General features: G+C 31.1%; 1 protein-coding gene and 1 long non-coding RNA gene across 3 annotated transcripts in view; one reads left to right on the top strand and one right to left on the bottom strand.

Moving 5' to 3' along the window:
* LOC134711764 (inactive tyrosine-protein kinase 7-like) overlaps window positions 1-27,493 on the bottom strand; it is a 97,923-nt gene that overhangs the window by 17,071 nt on the left and 53,359 nt on the right. For both annotated transcript variants that reach the window (XM_063572631.1, XM_063572630.1), the window contains exons 5-10: window positions 23,815-23,962; window positions 23,228-23,364; window positions 14,239-14,368; window positions 6,831-6,997; window positions 2,394-2,536; window positions 1,692-1,839 (exon numbers count right to left, since the gene is read on the bottom strand). In XM_063572631.1, coding sequence (XP_063428701.1) covers window positions 1,692-1,839; window positions 2,394-2,536; window positions 6,831-6,997; window positions 14,239-14,368; window positions 23,228-23,364; window positions 23,815-23,962 — 873 coding nt within the window. The remainder of the gene's footprint in view (window positions 1-1,691; window positions 1,840-2,393; window positions 2,537-6,830; window positions 6,998-14,238; window positions 14,369-23,227; window positions 23,365-23,814; window positions 23,963-27,493) is intronic.
* Window positions 252-25,994, top strand: LOC134711767 (uncharacterized). Its single transcript, XR_010106233.1, has 3 exons — window positions 252-581; window positions 21,131-21,213; window positions 25,941-25,994. It is a non-coding gene; the product is annotated as an uncharacterized LOC134711767 (long non-coding RNA).

The raw sequence follows: 27,493 nt of genomic DNA, 5'->3' as shown, positions 1-27,493 counted from the left end.
AACCCCCCCTGGCTACGGGTATGCAGTAATGACTTCTCCTGTCACGGAAAATGTTAAGGAAGGTTTAAATCTCAATATTTTTCTTAATAATATTAATATGGAGTATTTGCAGGAATTGCCATGGCCCATTTCTGTGAGCTTCAATTTTGACTTCTTTTAATAAATGAACAAGTTTGAAAAGTATCACTCTTTTGGAAACCCCTACTTGAGATTTGTAAAATTTGGTTCATCAGTTAAAAATACATGTTTGCTTGCAAGCCTGAGAAAGTTATAAATGAAAAAGACTATCAACACAATATCTGTATACACATTGTTATTAATGTTAAGAGCTGTGCTTGACTTAAATCCTAACCTTTTTTATGGTATATTTAAAATATATACTAATTCTCACTAATAAATATCGTAACTTGAGTGCAAATATCCACCACAAACTTGTTTTATCCCTACTGACTTTATTTCCTCTTAATGTTTAATGATGATCCAACATGATGAGCATAGCTCAGTTAGACAAATTATTACATAAGAAATACCATGCAGTTGTAACACAATAATTTGTGCTATATCAGAGATCAAAACAGAATGTAAGTTAGCATGCAATTCAATTATCTGTTTTTAAATTACTCTGAAATTAACATGGTGCCAAGTGAAAACAAACTCCCACTTTTTTACGAAGTTATTTCTTCAATTTCAATCTATACTGGCGTTGAAATTAAACATCCTGATTCAGCCACGTGGTTACAATTAGTTTGTAATCAGTCATATAATGTTGGAGAATTAAATCTGAATTTCCGCTCCAGGAGATTCACATAAAAGTGATTTGAAGTTTACCTTGGATATTAATGCACCATTTCTGCAGCAATTAACCTATACAGTACAGCATATAAAATGTCACCATCATATGAAATATATCTATTGCCATTGATGAAATTAATTTCACCTTGTCAAGTTTGTCATTGGAGTTAATTACAAAGATGCCATAATGTTAACCAACTTGCTGTGATCAAGTTTGGTACTTAAATGTGTTTTAAGTTTTATGCCTCCAAGTAATTAACAGTACACGAAAGTCATAGAGTTCTAGAGTGAATCAGACTTTATTATCTATGTTCTTAGAACAGAGTATATATCCCTTTCATCTTTTACCTGTCACTATATATATATATTTTTGTATGTCAAGCATCTATCAAATTTTCTTGCAAATTTATTGCAAGCTGATTGCTAAAGAAATGAACTCTTATCATTAATAACTAACCCTTTCATATTATCACTTCTTATAAACTTAACAATTACTTAGGTCAATGTCTTATATGAATTAAATCTTGATATAGAAACAGTGGTTAAAACAATACAAATATACAAGTCTGTGTTGTCCAGTTGTCTAAGCTACAAAAGTATAGGTTCAAACTGTCTGTACTGTCTGAATACATACTTGTGGATCTGAGATAAGTTTCACTAGATATAACAAGATCTTGACCAGTTGTTCTAGCTACACAAGCAAAATAAACTGCCTTCGATTCAATACTTACTTGTAACTCTGAGATATGCCTCACTAGATATAACAAGATTTTGACCCTTTGTATTGGCAACACAAGCATAGGTTCAATACTTACTTGTAACTCTGAGATATGCCTCACTAGATACAACAAGATCTTGACCCGTTGTATTGGCAACACAAGCATAGGTTCAATACTTACTTGTAACTCTGAGATATGCCTCACTAGATATAACAAGATCTTGACCTGTTGTATTGGCTACACAAGCATATGTGCCAGCATCGTCAATTGAAACAATAGGTATCCTAAGAATACCCCGTTCAAGATCCATGTGATGTCTTGATGACCCCTGCATAAAATTTAAAAAATTAAAAACTCCGGAAAAGAATGTATATGAAAAAATTATACAATTATTTATATTAAAATGGAAGTGAAGAACTGTACAACATGTACCATGATCTACCAACCAGCCCAAAAAAATACTTTATAATATCTGCATTGAGACCAGTCTAGCATCACTTTGTGAGATTTTTACATATTTCTTTTAGCATATCTTTGAGATGGCCATTTGGGAATAATGAACTGCCCTCTAAATATGTTTTAAAATATCATTCAATGTTTCATTATAAATTGCATATTAGGTCTTGAACTATTTTTTTTTTGCAAATTACAGCTTATATATGTTTATACACTGCTGTCATAAAGAAGACCAGTGGTCCCTGTCTTATTGCTGAAGATTGTAAATTTACAAAGACTACAATACTAGAAGTTTTATCATTTTGATTGTATGTCTATTATGTTTTTCTCCAATCTTATAAACTATGTTGGCATAGAGTTATAGCCTTTATCCCCTTACTTCTTTAAAAATACTTTTTATAAACTAAGAAATAAAAAAAATCTTACAGAGCTAATGAGAAGACCATTTTTCATCCATATGACTCTGGTAATAGGATAAGCGGTATCTGCTTCCACCTGACATTGTAAATCCACATTGCCATCTTCTTCCACTTCCTTGTCCTGTGGTGGTCTTGTAATTACGGGAGGTACTACAACAGACAAGGATACAGGTGTTTTACCATCCTGTTAAACTAAGGATATAACTCAAGAAAGAAAATAATAAAGGCAAAAAACATGTATCAATAATTTCTATAGTTAGATGCAAGTCCTATACATGTATCATAGTGTTTAAACACATATCTTTAAATGGGACACTGTCTACATTAAGTTTTATATTTATGATTTTTCATTCCACTGTATGGCTTTGGAGAAAAGAGTATAATATAACTGAAGAGAGGGGAAATAATTAACTTCACACTGTATATTGCTCATCAAATTCAACCATATGCTTGTGAGTTGGAACCCACTCATTGTCCTACTATTTCACTAACCTATCAACAATGAGGTGAGAACTAATCCCATACAGGGCAGGATCACTGGACCCTATACTCTTAATGGATTGGGATTGGCAGTTTTTCTACTGAAGGTCAGTGATTCATTCTGGCTATCTCCAACGATAAAAACTGACTGCCATGAAAATCACAATAGTGTTGAAAGTGGCGTTAATCACCAATGAATCAATCCATGGTAAAATGTATTCAACTCTGAACTTTATTTACAAGGTATCATGGCTCTCTCCACCAAAACAATAACTGACTTCCATGATAAAACCATGGTCTCTGAAGGAGGTGTTAAATACCAACAAACTTATAACAAACAATCTATGATACAATCTTCCTTCCAGTCTTAGGAGGTGTCAAACACCAACAAACCAACAACAAACAATCTACTGTGGATTTCTTTTATTTTCGTGGATACCAATTTTCCTGGATTGAGGAAAACTTATATGGCTATGCTCAAGGATATTTAATTTCGTGGTTTTGGAGAAATCTGCATACAAGCCTATAGAAAATTTGGTATTCCTTGAACATTTAATCTCGTGGTTTATCTGTTCCCACAAAATCCACGAAAATTGGTATCCAACGAATAATAATGAATCCACAGTATGATACAATTTTCCTTACAGACTTTGTACGTTAAAACCACAAGTGCAAGAGAAGACATGTACACAGAACATTTACACTTCAAATAAAAAATCTAATTAAAGCTATCTAATTAATTCAAACATCTGCAAATCTAATATATCATATATTAATTATTTTTCTTTAGTTATTTTGTCCTCGCTTTACACTAAGGGATGATTTCTTTCTATTAGTGTACAGACCACAAATTGGATACTGAACGTCTTGAATTAATTGCTTTACTAACTGATTTGAAGCATTCCTTATGCTTTATCCATTAGCTTGTGATCTTAAGCAAGGGGAGCCAACACTAAGCAGGAAGCATTTTACTTTAATTTCCGCAGGTCAAAAAGATGCAAATGACTTAGGAATCAATTATCTGTACCGTTTCGATAAGATAAAAAACCTTTTAATTCATAAACCATACAAGATTCAAAAACTGTTGAGAGGAGTCTAAAATAACTGTTCTACCAGGAGATCAGACACATACATTGTTATTTTCCTATAAAAGTCATAATTTGTTTGGAATCAAATCATAAGTTTGACTCCTCGACATCTGGTAAATATAATACTTTTATTCCATTAATTTGTAATTCAGCAAGCACTTAAAACTGATGAGAAGTTCTCAAATCCTGTTTCTATTATTACAAATGCCTAAAGAAAGGGTAGAGAAATAAAGATCATATCTGAATTATGAAATGAATTGAGTGTTTGGCAAACTAATTTTATGAAACTGAAAGATAAAAATGAAATCTTGTAAATGGGGTATTGAAAACTGCATTGAAGAAATGAGCTTAATAAACAGCTGCTTAATGTCCAGTGTCATGTACAAAAAAGACAACACTGACAAAGTTGTATTGTTAGCTATGAGTGGTAATGCTGACTATATCCTATACATGATGTAATCACCTTTAAGTTATTTCCAAGTACTATGCATATACATAGATATAAAACTTAGAATGAAAGTAAAGGAAATCATATGAATGTTTCCAAGCATAAATGTTTTCCCATATTTTTCAAAACCATTTTACCAACATATTCCCCTATCCAACATGGCTGCAATAACCATGAAAAGACCTGTTGATTATTGCATTTAAGCATTTTCTGAAATTTCGAAACAATATAATTTTTTTGTTTTATTGTTAAGGAGCTTAAATTTGGTAATATTTGAAAAAAGAAGCAGTCCTTCCGAAATATTATTTTCAAGATGAGTTAATAATCGAAAAATCAACAAGTCCTAAAATGTTGGTTTCCCCTTAGGTAAAGTATTTAGCACTATCTCATTATATGCCAAAAGACAAAATGTCACAATGCAATCATAAACATAAAATTAACCAGTACTTTATGGGTATCAAAGTAAAATTTCCAATCCAAAAGTCATAAAAGATGCTCCACGATTTAACAATAAAATGTTCATACTATATGCCAACAGTTCATTTCAATGGAAAACAAATATGGCTAATACAATATAAAAAGTTCATTTCATCTTACAATAAAACAAATATGACAATAAAATTTCTTTCTTTATCCAAGCAGTATATGATCAATCATATAAAATTTGATTGCTGTCAAATTTTGCCAATAATTCCAGTTCCCTTGATTGCAGCTATAAACAAATGCCATTATGTAATAACGATTCCTATCAGCCTCCGAACATCAAACTACCGACTTATTAAACAAATGTTTCAGTAAACAATCACTCTTTTTCTGCATTGTGAGCATCATGGAATTAACACTAATAAACATTTTGATATTCAACTTTATGCATATCGTATTGGAAAACTAAGATAATTTGTAGAACTCATGAGACATTTGGGAGAAAGAAGACAGTTAATTATTTTATAGTCATATTGCTTGACAAATATCAGGATTTAAGCATAACCTTTGCAGAGAAAGAAAATTCAAACATCAATTTAATTAAATTTTCAAACAAAAGTAAAGGTTAGAACTTATAAGTTTCAATATTGATTTTCAAATATCTTAAAAGCTGAGTTGAGTTTTGCAACCAGTTGTTTTCATGTACAACAATTTGTATTCTTATATTATCAATGGTCAGTATCTTACAACTTCTCTCTTATATTGTTTAACAGGGTCCTTTTTCAAACCTATTCAGATATCAATATTTTTCATAGTTAAATAACAATGTTGAAGTACTGAATTAAAAAATGCCCTATTCTTTTATATGTTATAGTGTTGGTGAACCATGTTAAAAATATCTCACAAGTTGAAATTCTGCAATTTAATTTTATCAATAGTAATTTCTACTTTTATTATATGAACACCATAAATTTAAATATGAATAGATAAATAAAATTGAATTATTATATTTAACTGCTCTGCACCAAATATTTGATGCAAACACTAGTGATAAATTTGCATTTTTTCTGACATTTTAAATTAGGAATTCACATGCAAGTGAAATATAGGATATGATGCCCTATATCATGTCATTGTTTAGTGAACTGCAAAATCTAAGTCAAAACCCTATTTAGCATATATTTTGAAAAGTTTACACCATTAAGAGCTGGTGTACAGTGTTTCAAATTATTGTGACCACAAAAGTGACTGAATATTTTTACTATATATCAACGGACATAAATAAGATCAATGGATAGAAGAAAATACATACAGATTAGAAAATATAATGCTCTTATCTATTGCATTACATTATAAAAACATATATATAATACATTTGTGAAGCTTGTAGGATCTGGGTTGAAAATTGTAGGAGTTGAGTACACAATTTAGGTACTTCCTTCACCTTGCCCCCCCCCCCCCCCCCCCCCCAAATCCTCCAATCTGCCATCTATAAACTGAGCAATGATCTATATTTTGACATACATGCCCTTTAGAATGTGATATAATTTCTTCACCTGATGACTAGAGAACAAAGTGATAGCTATCTTTGTTTTATATTGTACTAATATTTTAGAGCTTAAAGGTTTGCAATTTTACAAAAATTCGCGTCTTCTCTCACAGATAATGTACTACTCTGTATGAGGGGGAGGACAGGGGTAAGGGAGACAGGGAGAAAGGGGGTAGGAGAAAGGAGAAAGGGGGTAGAAGAAAGGAGAGGAAGGCTGGGAGAAAGGAGAAAAAGTTGGAGAAAGGAGAAAAAATAAAATATCTCTCCTTTAAAAAAATTATCTAATATTTCAAGAAAAAATATCTCAAAAGGAGATATTTTATTCTAATGGGAGAAAGGAGAACGGGGGTAGGAGAAAGGAGAAGAGGGGTGGGAGAAGGGAGAAGGGTACCCCCCTGTCCTCCCCCTCCTGTATGACAACCCATAAAACATGTGGCATAGGTCGAAAATACCTACCAGACACTATGGTCCAAACAGTTTGATTTTTGATTCCAGCTAGATTTGAAGCTCGACATGTATAGTTTCCAGTATCTATCTGTGCAGGGTGTTTAAATACAAGGTTGTTTCCATCTACAAATATGTTTCCTGTTGTTCCTATCTTGTCTCCATTTCTGTCAAACCAACTGTATTAAAAATAAAACATGTTTTTGTTTATAAATGTTCATGTTACAATGTGTTATTAACAAGTAAAATACACTTTAGATTATAATGCTATATAAATGCATATTAGTTTTCTCGCTTGAATTGTTTTACATTGTCTTATTGGGGCCTTTTATAGCTGACTATATGCAGTATGGGCTTTGCTCATTGTTGAAGGCCGTATGGTGACCTATAATTGTTAATGTTTGTGTCATTTTGGTCTTTTGTGAATAGTTGTCTCATTGGCAATCATACCACATATTCTTTTTTATATTTAGATATATATGTCAGTTCACATTGCCATAACTTAACACCAGACAAAACCAATTTTTTTTCAAAGAATCTTTATTTGGAATAATCTTAAAAATACAAAGAAAAGTTAACTTGGCAAGCAAGAAATTTATTTACCACATTTACTGTTGTACACTAAATGACAATCGACATAATTAGAAGATATATAAGTGGTATATAAGTGGAAAAGTTCGTATTACAATAAGTATGACAACGATGTTGTTGTTACAGACACACCACAATGATAATTCTTTGTTTAACATCTGGTCTTTGTTTAGACCTGTATAAATATGCTGACTTTATTGCAAAAAGATAAATCAATTCGCTTTCTCATTCAGGACATTATTTTTTCTTATGTGTTACATAAACAAAGTAAGATAATGTATCAAAGGGATGGGTTACACAATTGATAATTAATGTTTTGTCTAACTTGCTTATTTCATATTAATTTACATGTCTGAAGTAGATTTGTCTTACTTATTCAAATACCAGTGCAAATATCTGTTTTCTAAGAAATTGCACAAATACCTCAACTGCAAGAAGCTGCATTTAAGCAGTTTTTAATTTCTGTTTTTGTTTTTGCTACCAAAAACAGGAGAAAAAACCTGATAAAATAATTGATCTGAGCATTTTCTATCTGTATTAAGACCATCACTGTTTTATAGCTTTGGATGTTAACTCATGTTAGATTACCATAGCTATTAATGTTTTTAACAGGACATTGCCTTTATATTCTCATTAGTTCATGATAAATGTTGATTCAATGGCTTGAGAAAATAGCATAATAGTTAACCAACGTAAAAGTAATAGCACATTTACAGATAATCCTGTCAATTAATTCTCCTCCCTGATTGTCAAACAAGATTGAAATCTACACACAAAATACACACGAAAAATTTTATTGTAAATTGTAAAATATGTATCGTAATGGAATTCTAGCATCTTGATGTTATTCTTTGATTATAACTTTGAATAACCTAATCCAAATTTTGTTATCTTAGGCAATAGTTCTTGATAATGTTTTCTAGTTTCCCTACTTATTTCAAAGAAAATTAACTGTGGCATCAACTTAATTTATTAGAGAGAATTACAAAGGGCAGAATTTTTTTTCTAATTCTAAAATGATACAATGCCAGGGAAGAGAAATCCACACAATTACAAATCTATTAGGAAAACTGAAAATGACATTGTGCAAGATTTATAAATATAGTTTCTGATACCATCAGTACACCATAGGTTACCATACCACTTCAGAGAAATCTTATCAAACTTACTGATAAAATCACGAAAAAATATCTACCATTATGTAAGAGTTTCTGGTGTATACTGGTACTAAAATTCCTATTTGCCATTTTATGATTGTCTGGTCTAATTCATTTAGTTTGGACTATAAAATATTAATTCTTCATTATTAACTATCTACTACTTCATTATATTCAGAATTTTCCATAAATTGATCCAGATAATAAAGAGATGATTTTACATGAGGAGTCACAAAACTTAAATGCTGAAGTAATAAATATAATATTACAATTTAAATTGAAATAACTGTTATTTAAGTACATAATGTATTTCTATAGTCTACCTCAGACTTTACCAGCTCACAAAAGTTTATAAAGACATCAGTGCAAACTAAGTGTGTGGTTCTATGTCTATGCTGGGTTCCAGACTTTCTCATTTAAAAAATGAGAGGGGGTTGGAGGGGTCCTGATCCCAAAATCCAAGGTTTTAAAACATCAGATCCCGAAATCCTGGGCTTAAATACATGAAATCCGGAGGTCCCGAAATTTGAAAAAAGAATTCCCAGATCCTGAAAGGGTTAATCCTGAAATCCCAAGCTTAAAAACACCTGATCCCGGAGTCCAGATAAAGGTCCTATCCCCCCTCAAAAATTGGAAGATGCAACAGAATAATAAAGACATCTATAGTTAAAGAATGGTCTTCAACAAAAGCCTTGAATCATCAACCTCTAAAACTCAGGGAATTCAAGCTAACTACTGTCAGGGTTTATTGGAATATAAATAATCAACCAGATGCTCCACAGGGCGTAGCTTTATACGACCGCAGAGGTTGAACCCTGAACGGTTGGGGCAAGTATGGCCACAACATTCAAGCTGGATTCAGCTCTAAATTTGGATTGTGATTAAATAGTTGACACAGCATAGGTTTCTGACACAGAATGAATGTGTTCTAATGAACTTAATTTTTTTGTTTTCTCTTTGAGCAATGTACTATGCTGTTGAATATTAATCCTCTCAAAAAAATGTTTGAAGAAATTTTCTTTTTATTTATGAAATTTCAAATGAGAAAATTGAACCCATTTTTTTTAATCACATCCCCTTTCCCTTATTTCAAAACTAATCTCAATTAAAATTTCTTATGGAGTTTGCAACAATAACTACTCATTTAAATACATCATAACATATTAAGATGTAAAAAAACTGCTTGTTATCACTGAATGGTAAAGATTATTTTACAATTTATCAGTTTGTAGTAAAAAGTGAATATACATTGTATATTGTATATAACAAAGATTTAAGTTGATTCTGGACAAAGAAAGATAACTCCAAATAAAAAAAATTCTTACAATTGTAATTAGATATTTCTTGCTTACTATTCTGGACAAAGAAAGATAACTCTAATTAAAAAAAAAAATGCTATTTCACAATATTGTGCAATAAGATATTTCTTGCCATTGTGCAATACTGTGCAATTGAAAAGACTTGCTATTGCACAATACTTAATATAATAATTTTAGATCCTGATTTGGACCAACTTGAAAACTGGGCCCATAATCAAAAATCTAAGTACATGTTTGGATTCAGCATATCAAAAAAACCCAAGATTTCAATTTTTGTTAAAATCAAACTAAGTTTAATTTTGGACCCTTTGGACTTTAATGTAGACCAATTTGAAAACAAGACCAAAAATGAGGAATCTACATACACAGTTAGATTTGGCATATCAAAGAACCTCATTTATTCAATTTTTGATGAAATCAAACAAAGTTTAAATTTGGACCCCGATTTGGACTAACTTGAAAACTGGGCCAACAATCAAGAATCTAAGTACATTTTTAGATTCAGCATATCAAATAACCCAACCGATTTATTTTTTGTCAAAATCAAACTAAGTTTAATTTTGGACCCTTTGGACCTTAATGTAGACCAATTTGAAAACGGGACCAAAAAATAAAAATCTACATACACAGTTAGATTCGGCATATCAAAGAACCCCAATTACTCAATTTTGATGAAATCAAACAAAGTTTAATTTTGGACCCTTTGGGCCCCTTATTCCTAAACTGTTGGGACCAAAACTCCAAAAATCAATACCAACCTTCCTTTTATGTACATAAACCTTGTGTTTAAATTTCAAAGATTTCTATTTACTTATACTAAAGGTTTGGTGCGAAAATCAAGAAAAATGCTTATTTGGGTCCCTTTTTGGCCCCTAATTCCTAAACTGTTGGGACCTTAACTCCCAAAATCAATACAAACCTTCCTTTTATGGTCATTAACATTGTGTTTAAATTTCATTATTTTCTATTTACTTAAACTAAAGTTATTGTGCGAAAACCAAGAATAATGCTTATTTGGGCCCTTTTGTGGCCCCTAATTCCTAAACTGTTGAAACCAAAACTCCCAAAATCAATCCCAACCTTTCTTTTATGGTCATAAACCTTGTATCAAAATTTCATAGATTTCTATTAACTTAAACTAAAGTTATAGTGCGAAAAACCAAGAAAATGCTTATTTGTGCCCTTTTTGGCCCCTAATTCCTAAAATGTTGGGACCAAAACTCCCAAAATCAATACCATCCTTCCTTTTGTGGTCATAAACCTTGTGCTAAAATTTTATAGATTAATATTCACTTTTACTAAAGTTAGAGTGCGAAAACTAAAAGTATTCGGACGACGACGACGCAGACGACGACGCCAACGTGATAGCAATATACGACGAAATTTTTTTCAAATTTTGCGGTCGTATAAAAACAAAGAAGATTTCTCTGTGAAAAATACAGATTTTTGGGCTATTATTGGAGAAATTACATGCTTGTCAATCCATTCCCCATTAAAAATATCGCTTCCTTAGATACAAACAGGGAGACAGAGAATTTTACACTTATTGTCATCCAATCAGAACCGTTGATACAACATAATTGTATTAGAATTATGATGTCACTATGACATATATATCAAAACATTATAGTCCAATAAGGAGTAGTTCTTTATGTATTTTAAGTGACACTTGTTGACCATAGGTCAATCAGCGTAAATGTGGTCATTGAAAAATGTCAATATTTTCTTTCTGTGGTGTAAAAGTATAATAATGAAATGGAAAAAGCATGAATCATATTTTTATCTTGCTTCTAAAATTTTTTTGATAAACTAAAACTGAAATTTCAGGAATTTTACTATCAACCTTGACCATTAAAATCTTATTTTCACTAGTAGATTGTAGTTTCATTTCTTATAAAAAAAAAAAATAGCCATCAAAATGCACCTGTAAAAATAGCGATTTTGTGATCATATGTTCTTATATCTAAAGTGTTCATATCTCAAGTAATCAAAATCAAAAATTGTGCAGTTAGAGATTTTATCATTGATATGATGTAATAACAATTACATAATGAACACTGAAGTCTTGAAGGTCTATTTACAATGTGTTTGTTTTGTTTAAAAAAGATTTGTTTTATGTTTGTTTTATGCATCAATAGTCTACATGGGAGTATATTTTGATCAAATTATGCACAAAACATTATAACGTTAATTAATATAAAGACCCTAATAATTTCGACAAAATTAATTTATATAACTATGATCGCTATATAATTAAAACCATCCTTTGATATTAAAGCCTTCAAAAGAAAGATTCCATTCAAATCATGTTCGTGAGTCTATTTTCCATGTAAAACTTAAGAATGGTTTCTTATGACGTTTGAAATGGCTGATTAAGACTGTGTTGAACTGATCAAGTCTTCCTTTACACTCAGCAATAAAATTAATGAGAAATAAAATCATTTGGCATCAAAAACAATCTACATATTTCTTGCAAGAAAAGAAATCGTATTGTATTTTTTAACATTTTTTAAGAAAATCACTTAATTATGTTTTTGTAAGTAAAATTAACAAGAAAATGTTTAATATAGATTTTGGAAGATGTGGTGTGAGTGCCAATGAGACAACTCTCCATCCAAGTCACAATTTATAAAAGTAAACGTTAATAGGTCAAGGTACAGTCTTCAACACAAAGCCTTGGCTCACACTAAACAGCAAGCTATAAATATGAATGAATAGAAATCTTTATGGCATATTACACCATATAACACATCATACAAATAGAAGTATAAGACATAACACAAAATCACACATACTGTAAATAAATACTGTAGGATTTTGCTTATTTTATGCAATATGGGCTTTGCTCATTATTGAAGGCCGAACGGTGACCTATAGTTGTTAATGTCTGTGTCATTTTGGTCTTTTGTGGATAGTTGTCTCATTGGCAATCATACCACATCTTTTTTTTTTTATATAATGTTTAATTTGTATATAAATTGGGTACTCCAGACAATTACCAATAGTCTAATCAAGGTTGCAAGTACAATGTATTATACTGTTACATTTCCTATAGAGGAAAGTAAGTTAGTTTCTTACTTTGTTTTTTCAAGATTTTAAAATGTAAAAATGGAAGGGTATTTCATATGATTGCCAAAGAGACATTTATCTACTAGAGTTCAAATGACCTGCCTTTGATAATGGTAAAGATGGTCTGAGAAATGAGTCTTATCAACACAAAATACTGTATTTCAAATGTTTGATATATGCATCCCACATACATCCCAATTTAAAATTTCGATTTAAAAACAATAAACTTTTAATTTGGCTTCTTGTTTGTAGAAATTGTCAAAGACACTAAAATTCTTATTTATATGTTAGTTTATCGGATCTCTAAACAATTTATTTGTTATTCTACAAGACAATTACTTTAAGTACATCAAAATCATTAAAGGTTCAAAGCCAGACAAATGCTTTAATGACAGGTAAAATAGATATTGGATAATCTTTGGATTTCTTTACCATATATCGTTACAAGATATAATAAAGGAAATTATCTAGCTAGAAGTTTAATCCAACAATTAACCATTTATTCCTGATACAAATCTTTATTTCCTTCCATCACAGAAGGATGCTTCTTTCTTCCTGTAAAATTCACACATCTAAATTCAGAGCATACCTTATTTACAACTCAATTAAGACAGAGCATACCTAATTTACAGTTAAAGTCAGAGTATACCTAAGTTACAACTAAATTTAGAGCATACATGATAGAGAACTGAACTCAAGAGATAGTTTTACATAATTTTTAACTAAATATTAAGTATATAATTATAACCATGCATTTAAACCTACACTGTATATGATGTTTTCCTCAGCATCTATCATAGCTATGTAACCCAGAATTTGTTTTGCATGCCTTTCTCTTTTTGGTATTTTAATGCATGTATTATGATATATATGCTGAATATGATAATTAACATTTATGGAGGATGTTTTATTCACATTTATGTGGAAATTGTAGAAATTAAAATATTTATTTCCAAATTTTAAACTTTTAAACTGCCATGCTAAATTTGAAACCATATTATATTGCAAAATAGTGTGAAATATCTTTTATCAACTAAATATTTGCTATTGTCTACGTCGTTCTGAATCTTAGTTTTAAAACTGCTATTGCCAAGGTTAACCTGAGATATTTTTTTCACCGTTCCTTAATTAACCAGTAAGTGTCCAATACATTAGGTTTAATTTTAATATGGTTTAAGCTGACACTTTATAACAGATGTTCTTTAACTCGACATCCAGCAAGTTTTTTTCTACCATGCAACCCTTTAGATGTAAACAACACTGGCTAATTTAGTTTAGCCTTACCTGATAGAAGGCTTTGGTTGGCCATCTGGCTGGAATACTTTGAGTGTAAAAGGCTTATGTATAGGTACAACTATTGGAAAGTTTGGTATCAATCTTGGTTCAAATGAATCCATTCTAAAGTCATCTAACACTGAAAAAGAAAAACAAAATCTTTAATCAAGTGGTATACAATATACTATATATACATGTGTACTAACAATATTATTTACAACAAAATATTTGATCTGTTGAACTTTGGTGAATATATTTTTTTGTGAACATGCCCTATCACTTCATTCTGCAGTTATTGCAAACTACAAAACTGAAACTAATTTCTCCTGTTAAAGTGGTTGTTTTCCCCCCTTAAATAGTTGAGACCATACAGTGACCGTCTGCTGTTTACTTCTAGGTCATTTGGTCTCTAGTTGAGATTTGTCTCACTGGCAATTTCACCACATCTTCTTATTTTTATATTCACCAGTCACAATTTATATAGGTTTTTTATACAATTCCCAGTAATAAAACTTAAGTTTAGACCTCAAATAATTGGTTGCAGGAATAAAAAGGCTAGATTGAGGCAATTTTAAGTGTATGTCAGTCTAGATTTGCTGCAGAAAAAAAACCAACTGAAAAGATACATTGTGCAATCAGTTGTTCTTAAATTAATATTTCATTTTTATATTTACTATAATTCTAATACTGTATTGAAAAAAGGATGGAAAACAACTCCCTAAAAATCTTTTCATTTCTATGTCCTTGTACAACATTTTTCTGTTAAATTAGTCATTAGTGTCATGTGGGCCTTACTTAAATAATCACATACAAAGTTAACTTCTTTTGGACATTTGACATTCAAGCGACAAGTGATTTGTATGAATTATTGTCTGATATTGTCCAAATGACCACTGGTCAGTATGACTAACACCATGTTGCATGAGAAACAAGCAGATAATTATTTCCTTTTGACACATCATTATCCCATCATTACTTGTATAACAATGTCCAGTTTCCTGGCTAATCATGATCTATGACCAGTACTATTGACCAGTAATGACCTAAACATGAGGGTCAGTGTGAAGGATTATAAAATTTCAGCCCTGATTTACTGACCAAAACAACAGATAGAACTACAAAGAGATTGAGGTCTATAAAAAAGATTTTGGGCATTAGTCAATGAATAGCAAACCAACATTAAAGAAAACAAAAAAGATCTTTAGAGGTCACTAATATAAGAAAATATTATCTGGTTGCTAGGAAGACTGACGTGACCAAAATTTCAACAGATAAATGACAAACCTAATTTTATATATTGCTGCCATTCCAAATAAGTCTATTTTTATAAATGTCCATAAAATAATGCCTGCAAACTTTAATTATAATTGACAGCTATGTTTCTTGTAGAAAATTTCTAATAGTAAATTTGGTCCAATACTTGACTTAATGCCCCTTGACTTATTTTTCAACTGGGGGTCCAATAAACCCCATTTACATCCTCAGTTAAAGAGGGTGAATCAGTCATCATAGATTAAAAACAGGGGATCACATAAACCCCATTTACATCCTCAGTTTTAGAGGGTGAATCAGTCATCATAGATTAAACGTTACTTTTATCCCCACTGTATTAATGTCACTGTAAGACAAATGATAACGAATAGTTATTACTTCAGCTTATTTGTCACTAAAACAAGTAAATGAGGTTGTTTTATCCCAATCAAGAACTGCCACTCACGCTTCAACATCCGTTAAAGGCTTAAAAATCGTCAATACTGTGTAGAATTGTTATTAAGTGAACTAACGGACCCAATTAAATTGATTATTAGAGAAATAATAATTTGAAACTGATTAAGGTCTTCGTGATTCAACAGTTTTTCCGACAATAGTTGATGAATCTGACCAACCTGTTCCAATTCTTTATCTAATGGAATGTATTGTATTAAGGGAAGCCATGTAACCAATTACAAGCCTCTAGTAAGATTACATCTAATTCAATGCAATATTAAAACCTTTTTTATGTTCAATTTGCATCCAATTTATAGCATCAGATACTTATTACAGAATAATAGACTGAGCTTGTTTGGCTTTACAGGTCTCTTCATCAATAGTCGTCAAATTTCTTCCACGTCTGTTGCAAAATGCTCACTTTTTAAATTACAAATTTCCCTATAGGAAACACAATCCTAATAATAAAATTGGAATTCCACAATGAAATAGATTTCTCTCTTCTCTACAGATTTATCAATTTAAAACCTATCGGATGTTTATTTCTCAGCGGTGCCATATTATCATTCTTCATTATCCATATTTTGCGTTGGGAGGGTATATATAAATTTAACAGTTTTTTAATTATTTTCCACTACAATCTATCCATCAAAATGCTATTAGAGCATTGATTAACCTACATCATCTTAGAACTGAGTTTCTTAGGTTTATGAAACATTTTTTTTTCTTCAATTTTATCTTTATTATATAAATTTTAAAGTTAAAGTACAATATTCTATATCCTTTACTCGTAACAGTAACTGTGTTAAACAATATGTTAACACAATATGAGAAGTCATGTAGGATGTTGACCAGTTTATTCATATGTTTTGGAGTTTAGTATTGCATCCATTTTCTCTGAATAATAGTACACACATTTTTATTCATGGGCCAGCTGAGGCCTGCCTATAGGTGTGGGATTTGTCACTGCGGTGAAGACCCATTTGTGGCCTTTGTTTTTTCTGCTCTTGTCCGCTAAGTATTGTCTCTTTGACATATTCCACTTCCATTCTCAATCTTAAAGTTCGGTTATTTTTTGTTGAATTAGTAATAGGATGTCTAGTATGAGATGACTTCAACTTAGAATTATACAAAGTAGTCAGTGACTGTGTTTTTATTTACTAGCACTTATAGTAGAATTCACAGCGTATCCAGTGATTGTGTTTATTTACTAGCACTTTTAGAAGTATACTCAGTGTATTCAGTGATTGTGTTTATTTGCTAGCACTTTTAGTAGTATACACAGTGTATTCAGTGACCGTGTTTATTTGCTAGCACTTATAGTAGAATACACAGTGTATTCAGTGACTGTGTTTATTTGCTAGCACTTTTAGAATTCACAACAGGAGATACCAAATTCTGATGTTTTCTTAGACTCAGCAACAGTATTAAGTAACTAATTTACTAGCAAAAAAAACATGATTTTATCTTAAAACATGGTGTAAAAACACTACAAAATTAGCAGGAAATTCATTAATGAGGCTATTTCTTTATAAAAATCAACATGAAACCATTTATGATAGAGATCAAGGATCATGTAAATAAATGAATATGTTTTTCTTATGCAATCGAAAAAACAGAAAAAACTCATTTATATTGTGCTATAAACAGATAAAGAACTTCAAGTCTCAATTGTATACTTAGGTGTCAGAATGATTGTATCTGGTTCAATTTTAAATGATAAAAAGTCAGAATTTGTTAACAAATATGATAACCCAACGATTCTTTCTAACGTTTATTATACATCTGAAACTGGCATAAAGTATATATCTATGTATCTGTTTAACAGAAAATGTCTAAATACTCTCTTCTGGGAAGTGTATTTATCAAATTGCCATCAAATCTTATGATAAAGTGTCCATAGAGGGCACTTTATAGTCATTTAGTTGCCTGTTAACAAAGCAATAAAGTCAATTGTGCAATCAACCTTGGTTTTCTTGCCAAAAAAATCCTCAGACTAACATTCAAAATGCAATTACTGTGTTATAATAGTAATCAAATAATGGTCATTTGTTAATATTTGATGATAATGACCACCAAGTGGTATATAAAACTCTCACACATTCCTCCTACATGTAGAAAACAACATTACAATTATTATCAATCATTTGTACAGTTTACCAATTGTGGAAAATTACACAATAACTGATGCAAAATTGTTGAAATTAGTTTTAAAAATTCCCATAAGCTTTTTCTAAAATTACATGATAAACTTTGTTTTCATTCTGCGATTTATGTGCATGGAATGAAAAAAAAGTCATCAAATCTATGACTTTTTTACAAGTCCCCAAAGTAATAACATTTCTAAAACATTACACATTTAACTTTAAGTACTGAACTCATAGATGTAATTGGATTTTTTTGTCATGCAAACTACACACAACAGAACATTAGTTTAAAATAGTTTGTTGATATAAACCAATGTTATTGAATAATACATCCATAAATTATCTACAACTCAGTAAAACCATGTTTAATGCATTAAAAGATATAACTAATTACAGTAAATTCACAAATTCGTGCATGCAATTACAAATGCGATTTTTGACAATTGACAGTGGACAAAGTTGTAAGGTTAAATCATTATATTTGAAGTAAATGTACATATAAATACCTCTCATTGCAATTTTCACAATAGTAAAAAAAATATCAAAAAAAATTCTGAAAAACTTTTATTTCAAATTTTGTAGAGGTCAAAGTTTTTCTCTCACACATGACTTGAGTTAAGTCAATATATTATTAGATATAAAGACTGATGATTTATTTTGCACATGTTGCTACTGATGAACACCAAATATAAGTAATTTACAGCTAAGTTTATAGGGACCATCTACATCACGCTGTGAGTGCATTGCCAAAAACTTCCAACAAGACTGTCTAGATGAAGAAGTTCAATAAAATCACTGTAGCTTGGATGTAGCAGTTATTGGCTGGTATTTCTCATGAACACCTACCCCACAATTTTTTTAATCTTTTCTTCATTTACGGCAGAAAAGTAAAGTTTAAATTATATAATACCATTATACCAGTGACATTTTTTTTGTGTAAATGTGTTTTGTGTCGAGACATAACTACAGTTATTACTGGTACATGTAATATCATATTAATATCTTGACACTAACACTCTGATCTTGCTGCTATTTTCATATCAAAACTGATAATAATCGGCCATTATTTATGAACAATCAAGTATGAATATGATCAATAGATCCATTTTTACCAGGAAAGAGCTGCCTTTCAATAAGAAGGCAAATCCAAAATGTTACAGGTTTTTTTTTAAGAATAATATTTTGTTTTCTTTTCCAAATCATCACTTTTTATGATATTTTAGTAAATGAGGATTGTTATATGGGAGGTTAATTGCTGTATGATGAATTTGGGGGCTCTACATTGTTTGTAATGAGAATCAAACGAAGTAAGATTATTTTTTATGTCAGATCAAATTTGGATAGGGGAGGGGCAAAAACTTATACACAATTAAAGTAGTTCCAGCTGATATGTTCAGTTTAATAACACAAATACTTCATTTCATATGAAAAAAATAAATGAAATTGAATTTAATATACCAATTGGTGGGATTCAATATATATTTACATAAGAGATACTTGAAAGACCATAACAAATCTTTAGAGAAAAAAAACCCAAATGCGTTTCTTAAATTTTGTCTTAAAAAAAACCAAATACCTAAGATTGTCTCTTCCCCTCAAAATATATGATCTTCTATTCTAACCATACTGTAACATGACAGAGGTCACACTAATCAGCCGGAGACAATGAGTGCCAAGGGATTTCAAATATCACTTTCAGCTGTTAGTTCATTCTTCTTTCCTATTTGTCCAATGATGTAATTATTTTATGAAGACCAAATGACATTTTCAAAAAAAGCTCCTCATTTTGCTGTCGTCACTGCAGCATACTTTTATTGTAACATGATATCTTTTACATGACAAGTCCATTTATTTTCAAGAGCCAGCTGTTTTGAACTCTTTAAAGCTTAAAACTGTTTTATAAGAAAGGCATTTAACCCTTTTCTAAGTATGGGAGTGCAAGAGTCTATAAATAAAAAAAAGTGCATGAAACTAAAACTGACAGAAATTGCATGAGACTAAAGTTAACTGACAAAATTGCACGAGACATTAGGAAACTGACAGAAATTGCACAAGACTAAAGGTAACTGACAGAAATTGCATGAGACAATAGGTTACTGACAGAAATTGCAAGAGACAAAAAGCAATTGACAGAAATTGTACGAGACTATAGGTTACTGACAGAAATTGCAGGAGACAATAGGTAACTGACAGGAATTGCACAAGACTATAGGTAACTGACAGAAATTGCATGAGACAATAGGTTACTGACAGAAATTGCATGAGACAAAAAGCAATTGACAGAAATTGCACGAGACAAAAAGCAATTGACAGAAATTGTATGAGACTATAGGTTACTGACAGAAATTGCTTGAGACAATTAACTAAGGAAACTGACAGGAATTGCACGAGACTATAGGTAACTGACAGAAATTGTATGAGACTATAGGTAACTCACAGAAATTGCATGAGACAATAATAAACTGACAGCAATTGCATGAGGCTCTAAGTTACAGAAAAGGGGGGACTTACAAACACACTTCTGATTAAAAAATCAGATACTGAAATATATTTTTTCGTACATCCAAAAGACAGGTTCAATATTTTACATTGCACTTTTGTAAATTGGCATCAACTAAAAGACAAATATTATCTGCCACAGAGGAAATGATAATTATTTTTCTCTCCTATTTGCATAACTTGATGTTCTTTATCAGTAACTGATTAACGAGGTATTCATTAAGAAAACATATGCTTATCCAGAAACCAATTAATTCACCTGAAATTACTTTCATAAATGACTTCTTTCACAAAAGATGACATTGTCTGTTATAAATTACTCTAAATTTCCTGGTGCAATAGTGCATACATGTGCATTCGGATGCAATTACTTAAAGATAGGTTCTCATTCTCTTCTGATTTTTATAGCATATTAAAGCAATTTTCAGTCATTTATCAATTGCAATAAGTCAAAAGTGCATCTTTTATAAGTGGTTTCATTTGAAGATTGATTGATATATTTTAACCTAGAGAATTTATAAATTATTTTATAACCTTCGTTTTTACAGAAATTTGAAAAAGAAATACAGATGGATGACAAGTTTGAGAAATTAATCTCTGATCTTGTGAGGGTGTTGATTTCACCAGCGATGTAAGTATCATTCTGGAAAGGAACATGTCTGAGTTTGAACATCACTTAGTCACACAGAGATAGTTAATCATGTACAAGTATCCTTATTGTGAAATTTATCTAGTGTAGATTGAATTTCCAATTAATGAAATTTTTGTGTGGCCTCGCACCTGTGTCCAAAAAATATTGTCAAGTACAAGTGACAACCAAATACCTAAATAGATTCCTGTGCATATGTTATATGGTATTTATAGTGATTAAGGTGAAAAATAGCAAATTTCAAGAGGACTTTAAAACTTTTATTAAAAAAAATGAAAAAATTGAACATAAAACATATCTTTTTGAAAGAAATATTGATTTTCAGTTTGTTTAAATTATATCTATTATGAACTGTTTTCCTCTCAACTTCCTCTGGACAAGTTTTAAAAAAAAAAAAATTCACAGTAGAAAAAAAATTCTGAACAAAAGTAAAACTAGCCAAACTTAAAACCTAAGGACCTCTTTCATTTTAATTTGATCTGTCTACTTAAGATGTGATGGTTGAATGAAAAATCTTAACCTGCTTCCCCAATAAACTGTAATATTTCCTAAATCTTCTGTATTAGATTTCTGATTTATTACTATTATCAGATGAAGAAAGTCATTTTTGAGTCCAAAGATTAATGAAGAGAGTGAGAATTCACAGTTTTAAACTGCCAATTTGTCTTTCTTATGCTCGATCCAGATGCAGCATTACAAATCACTACAAAATCTGTTCATTTTTTTCCTTTGAAGCAAATGGGGTCAGCTACCCAAATGTATAAACTTGACATCTAATTATTTGTTTTGATGGTTGAGGTGAAACTGGTGTTTTTAGTTCAAAACAAATAAGATAATATGACTATAGGATAAAAAATTTCATTAATTTGCTTCAAAAGAGTTTGTTTTCAAATATTTACATAAGTCTGTCCAACTTTCCTTCACCAATTCACAGAAAAAATATAAGCGTTGCTAAGAAGTTTCAAATGTTTCTTTGATCCTTTCTTTTAAGTGAACAACACCCCAAAGTACTTTTTGTAAATTTTAACGAAAAAATACCATAGTAACATTAGGGTAAAGATTGTTTTGACAGTTAAAAAGTATATAAAGGATTACGTACATGTACATCTAAAAATCAGTTTAAAATGTTTTATATACAACTAGAAATGTCTTTAAAAGGGGTAGAGACCTTTAAAATTGTTTTGTTGTTTCTTTTTTTAATTATTGAATCTTTTTGGGTTGTTATTCTATATCTATCTACTTTAGCTTACTTCAATATCATTACAAAAAACTTGAAATTTGGAAATTTCTGAAAAACAATTTTTAAAGGAACGAGTTAAGTACATTTATCAGTTATTTGAGCAGAACTAAAAATGTGACCTGACCTCTTAACGACCATGACACAGGATTTTACTGGTGATGTGACCTCAAAACAACCGTGACATAGGATTTTACTGGTGATGTGACCTCAAAAACAACCATGACACAAGATTTTACTGGTGATGTGACCTCAAAACAAACTGTAACACAGGATTTTACTGGTGATGTGACCTCAAAACAACCATGACACACAGGATTTTACTGGTGATGTGACCTCAAATCAACCGTGACACAGGATTTTTTATTGGTGATGTGACCTCAAAACGACCACGACACATGATTTAACTGGTGATGTGACCTCATAACAACCATGATAGTGATGATACTGCTAGGTATCAATATCTTGCTCCTATTCAGTTGCTCTTATAACACCTTTAAATACCATCTTCTGTTCATACCTAAAGCATCACATACCCGTAGCCAGGGGGGTTTCGGGAGGTTCAGATGAACCCCCCTTGAAAACAAATAAACACTGTTAAAGTCAATGTTCTGCTCAAATTGTGACTGTTAATGTCAAGTTTGCGAGTCCAACCAACCCCCCCCCTTGGAAATTCCTGGCTACAGGCCTGCATCATTGATATCTCAACTGATCATCTAAATGAGACTACATATGAAATTTGAAAAGAACATTGCTTACTGGTCAACATTAACTCTGATGTAAATGTCTGAGCTGGAATGTCTCGACTACTTCCTAAGCCTTCACATCTGTAGCTTCCCTCATCAGCTGGACGAACACGAGGAAAATATAAAGTGCCATTTGGGTAAACTGTATGCCTATCAAAAATACAAATGGTAAAATAAAATACATTAATATTTCATAGCAGATTTTCATTATCATCTCATCATAATTTATATTTTCATATTTTTATTCAGCAGTAATAAATTTCTTCAAGAAAGGAAATTAATGGGTTTTGCCAATATGAATTCTATTTTCTGCATAATAAATTTATGTTAAAACTAATTCAAAGAAGCATTTTCATCCCACAACACTGATAACCAAACATTTTCTAGGAAAGTATAGTACCAGTAGAAGAGGTACATTTACAGTACGATGTGGTTTCTTATTCTATTGAAATGTCATGTCGTTTATAATGATATCATTATTCTTAAAATATTTTTTTAATAGATCATTCCCATTGACGGAAAGTTGAATTCGTAAAATCCCCCCAAAAAATCACAGTAAGAAAAAATTGCCTTTTTCTGTGCAAAGTTGTGGCAAATTACCTAGTATTGTTCGTAATCTTTTCATGCGTAGAAAACCAGTCTATTCTGTGTGCATTAACAAATGGACAATCTAACCAAGCAGGATCATTCTTCATGACTAGTAACGACCTTGTGAATTTGTCCTCTATCAGGTGTGGGGTACCAGGTGCTACAATAAGATAAATGTAAAATAACAATGAAACTAAGAACTTTGATTTTAAGTCTATGAAGTCTTTAGATGTTTTTAGCATTAAAGAATATATAGATAAGTATATGAACATGTTTTGTGTATTGTTACACATGGCCTGTACTGTGATCTTTGCTGTGGTCTCATACCACCATCATATAATTGACTTGGTTCTAACTACATCTCATCAAATGACAAATTATCCACTTGATAGAAAAGCTATTTCATAGTGGCTCCTTCTACATGAGACAGGGTTCTCACTGTAAGATTCATTGATGAATAACTTCTCATTTTTATTGTGGTGTCCCTAAAAACATTGACAAAGTCAGATACATCTTTATCTTATTAAGAATATGAAAGATAAAGAAAAACATAAAGGTTCTTCTCAAAGTTTATGCTTCCAAAAACAAATTGTGTTCTAACCATGTGCTGTTTTATGCAATACATATTGGCCTTGCCTTTTGAACATTAAGTCATGATCACAGCATACCACAAGCTACTATCAATTAAACAGATTGGTGTGTTAACATAGCAATAAAGAATTATTTATTGCTTATCTCTTACAATTAAACTCTACCTAAAACACAACATTGACAGATTACAGAATCTTTGTAATCAATAAAACTACTAATTAGTCCTAATAAATGGCAAAGTCAAAGAATTCTTTAACAATGAAAGAGACACAATGATTCTACCAACATCAAAGATGGGGACTGGGGACTATTACCACCAAAGATAAAAAATAATAAATAAAGAGTATCTTCAGAAAACAATGATGAGCACTGGAAACTATTGACATTATTCATTATTTAGAGGTGAATAAAGCTTTTCTAACCCTTTGTGAGTCTGCAGAAACCTCAGAAAATTTGTTGCAAAGGCATTAAAATTGAATGATTACTGCATCTTTGAAACCTTTTAAAACAGGCAATTACACACTCAATATACACTTTCTTGATCATAAAATACAAGCATAGGAGGTATTAACTCTATCCTAAGTAAGCCTGTAATTTACTGGGTTTTATTAGGCTATAGTACTTTACAGTTGTTGATCAAACTTATGCATTAGAAATAATGATATATATGGGAAAAGATTGGAGGGCAACAAATTGCTGTGTATTACATTTATGTCCCCAGATTGGAGGGCAACAATTGCTGTGTATTACATTATGTCCCCAGATTGGAGGGCAACAAATTGCTGTGTATTACATTATTTCCCCAGATTGGAGGGTATCAAATTGCTGTGAATTACATTATGTCCCCAGATTGGAGGGCAACAAATTGCTGTGTATTACATTGTGTCCCCAGATTGGAGGGCAACAAATTGCTGTGTATTACATTATGTCCCCAGATTGGAGGGCAACAAATTGCTGTGTATTACATTATGTCCCCAGATTGGAGGGCAACAAATTGCTGTGAATTACATTATTTCCCCAGATTGGAGGGCAACAAATTGCTGTGTATTACATTATGTCCCCAGATTGGAGGGCAACAAATTGCTGTGTATTACATTATGTCCCCAGATTGGAGGGCAACAAATTGCTGTGTATTACATTATGTCCCCAATGTCAAAAAGTTCAAAATGATAATAAGAAAATGTGTAGAACAATCAAGGTGTTCTGCAGAATAGGAGAGTTTGCAGAACACCTTATGAACGTCACAGTCAATACTTTTGCATGACATTTCACATTTGACATTTGTTTAGGTTGGCAGTAATACAAAAAATAGAATAGTGGTTTCTGAACTTATCTTTACTTGAAATATCTTCATCATTTGGGTTTTGTAAATCATTCTATAAATGCCAGAAAGTACTTGTTTACTTTTGATACAACAATTTCATAATCTTACATTATTAAATAAGATATGACATTACTTTCAATCTAAATACTTTTATCAACATTTCATTTTGATTAAATTTTTCTTCATATTTTTTCTACAGAATGAATTTCTTTTTATCTTTCAGACCATTGTCTGAGCAGAAAGTTGATGAACCAGGGTTATGTGAAAGAATGCCAACATATTTTTTCTAAAAAAAAAGTTCATTGGAAGATACCAAGAACTCTTTGTTAAATATTTTGTATCATTAATACAAATAATACATGTTGGTTTTGAAGTATAGATTCTGTGTTCTATATTCGTGACAATTTTAATTCATGTTATTTATATCCACTTCAGGAAAGTAGCGAAAAATTAATTGCAAGAGAAAATTTGTTACAGTATTTGATACTAAGTGACATACTACACAGTTGATTCAGACTGCTTCTATAAAGTGGGTCTCATTGGGATCTAAGCATGATGTGGGATTGCCGATTTTTTTTGTAAGCGTGACACGTGAAAGTCAAATTATTGTGGCGTGAAACCCCGGGACCTGGGAAATGCCAAAAAAAAGAGAATTGCTTACGTACATAGTGTAAGCGGGATATGGGAATCTGACATCCGGGATCAGAACCCCCCAATGAGACCCCCTATAAACATAGCAGGTAGCTTGTATAAAACTAATACTGTTGTACTGTGGACTTTGTATGCTTTACCTCTATCTGGCAATGAAGAGTTAAAAGAGCTGCAGTGCCTTTGTAGAACATGGGTTTATAACAAATTCATATGATCTGCAAAATGAATTAGGAAGAATACCCTTGATTTTGCCCTGAGAAGGAAGGGTCATCTTAACAAAATTTCTCTAGAAAAGAGATGCTCTTATTTAATTAATCTTCAAAGAGATGGACATAATCAAATGCAAGAAGTCTGCACACACAAAAAAACTATCTAACAACAAAATGCATATATTCAATTATGACCATTATTTTAAGAGCAAATAAAACTCTTTGTGCTTCTCTAAACATTTATAGATGTAACAGCACTAAAATGTAGTTATAATCTGATTCTAATTACCTCATCTTTGAAATCATTTAAACAAGCAGTTTTATATATGATATATGTTATTTTGCGCCAATAAACTACAAAAACCAAGGAGGTACTCTGATTGACCTTTATATAGAATTTTATAAAAGTCATGTAAAAGTTGTAGGTTTTAACATAAAAGCATGTTAGCTCATTCATCTTTGATGTATAAAACAAATGAATACAGTCATAACAAAATTCTTACAAGTTATCATAGAAGTTTATGGTTTGTTCCAATGTAAGAATGAGTATGACAGAAATTAAAAAATTAACATTACAAAAAGGAGATTTGGTGTGAATGCCAATGGACAAAGACAAAGGGAAACAAGAATGGGTCCATAGTTCAAAAGATGCCCCACTCACAGTTATAATTTTCTATGTAGTGACTTGTACAGTGGACCATGAATTGGGGTAAAAAATCTTATGTGGCATTAAAATTAGAAAGATCATATAATGGGGAACAAGTGAACTAAGTTTTCAGTTGATTGGAAAAAAATACTTTAACCTGAAGCAGGACAGACGGTAAGACAGACGGATGAGCGGATAGAAGAACACTCAGACTGGAAAACATAGATAGAGATGAGATTTCTTTTCAGAAATATGATAAAATATTTTGAA

The sequence above is a fragment of the Mytilus trossulus genome, chromosome 3 (assembly GCF_036588685.1).
Source record: "Mytilus trossulus isolate FHL-02 chromosome 3, PNRI_Mtr1.1.1.hap1, whole genome shotgun sequence".
NCBI classification, from domain to species: Eukaryota; Metazoa; Mollusca; class Bivalvia; order Mytilida; family Mytilidae; genus Mytilus; species Mytilus trossulus.
The sequence above is the reverse complement of the archived record's forward strand: the minus strand, read 5'-3'. Positions and strand labels throughout refer to the sequence as shown.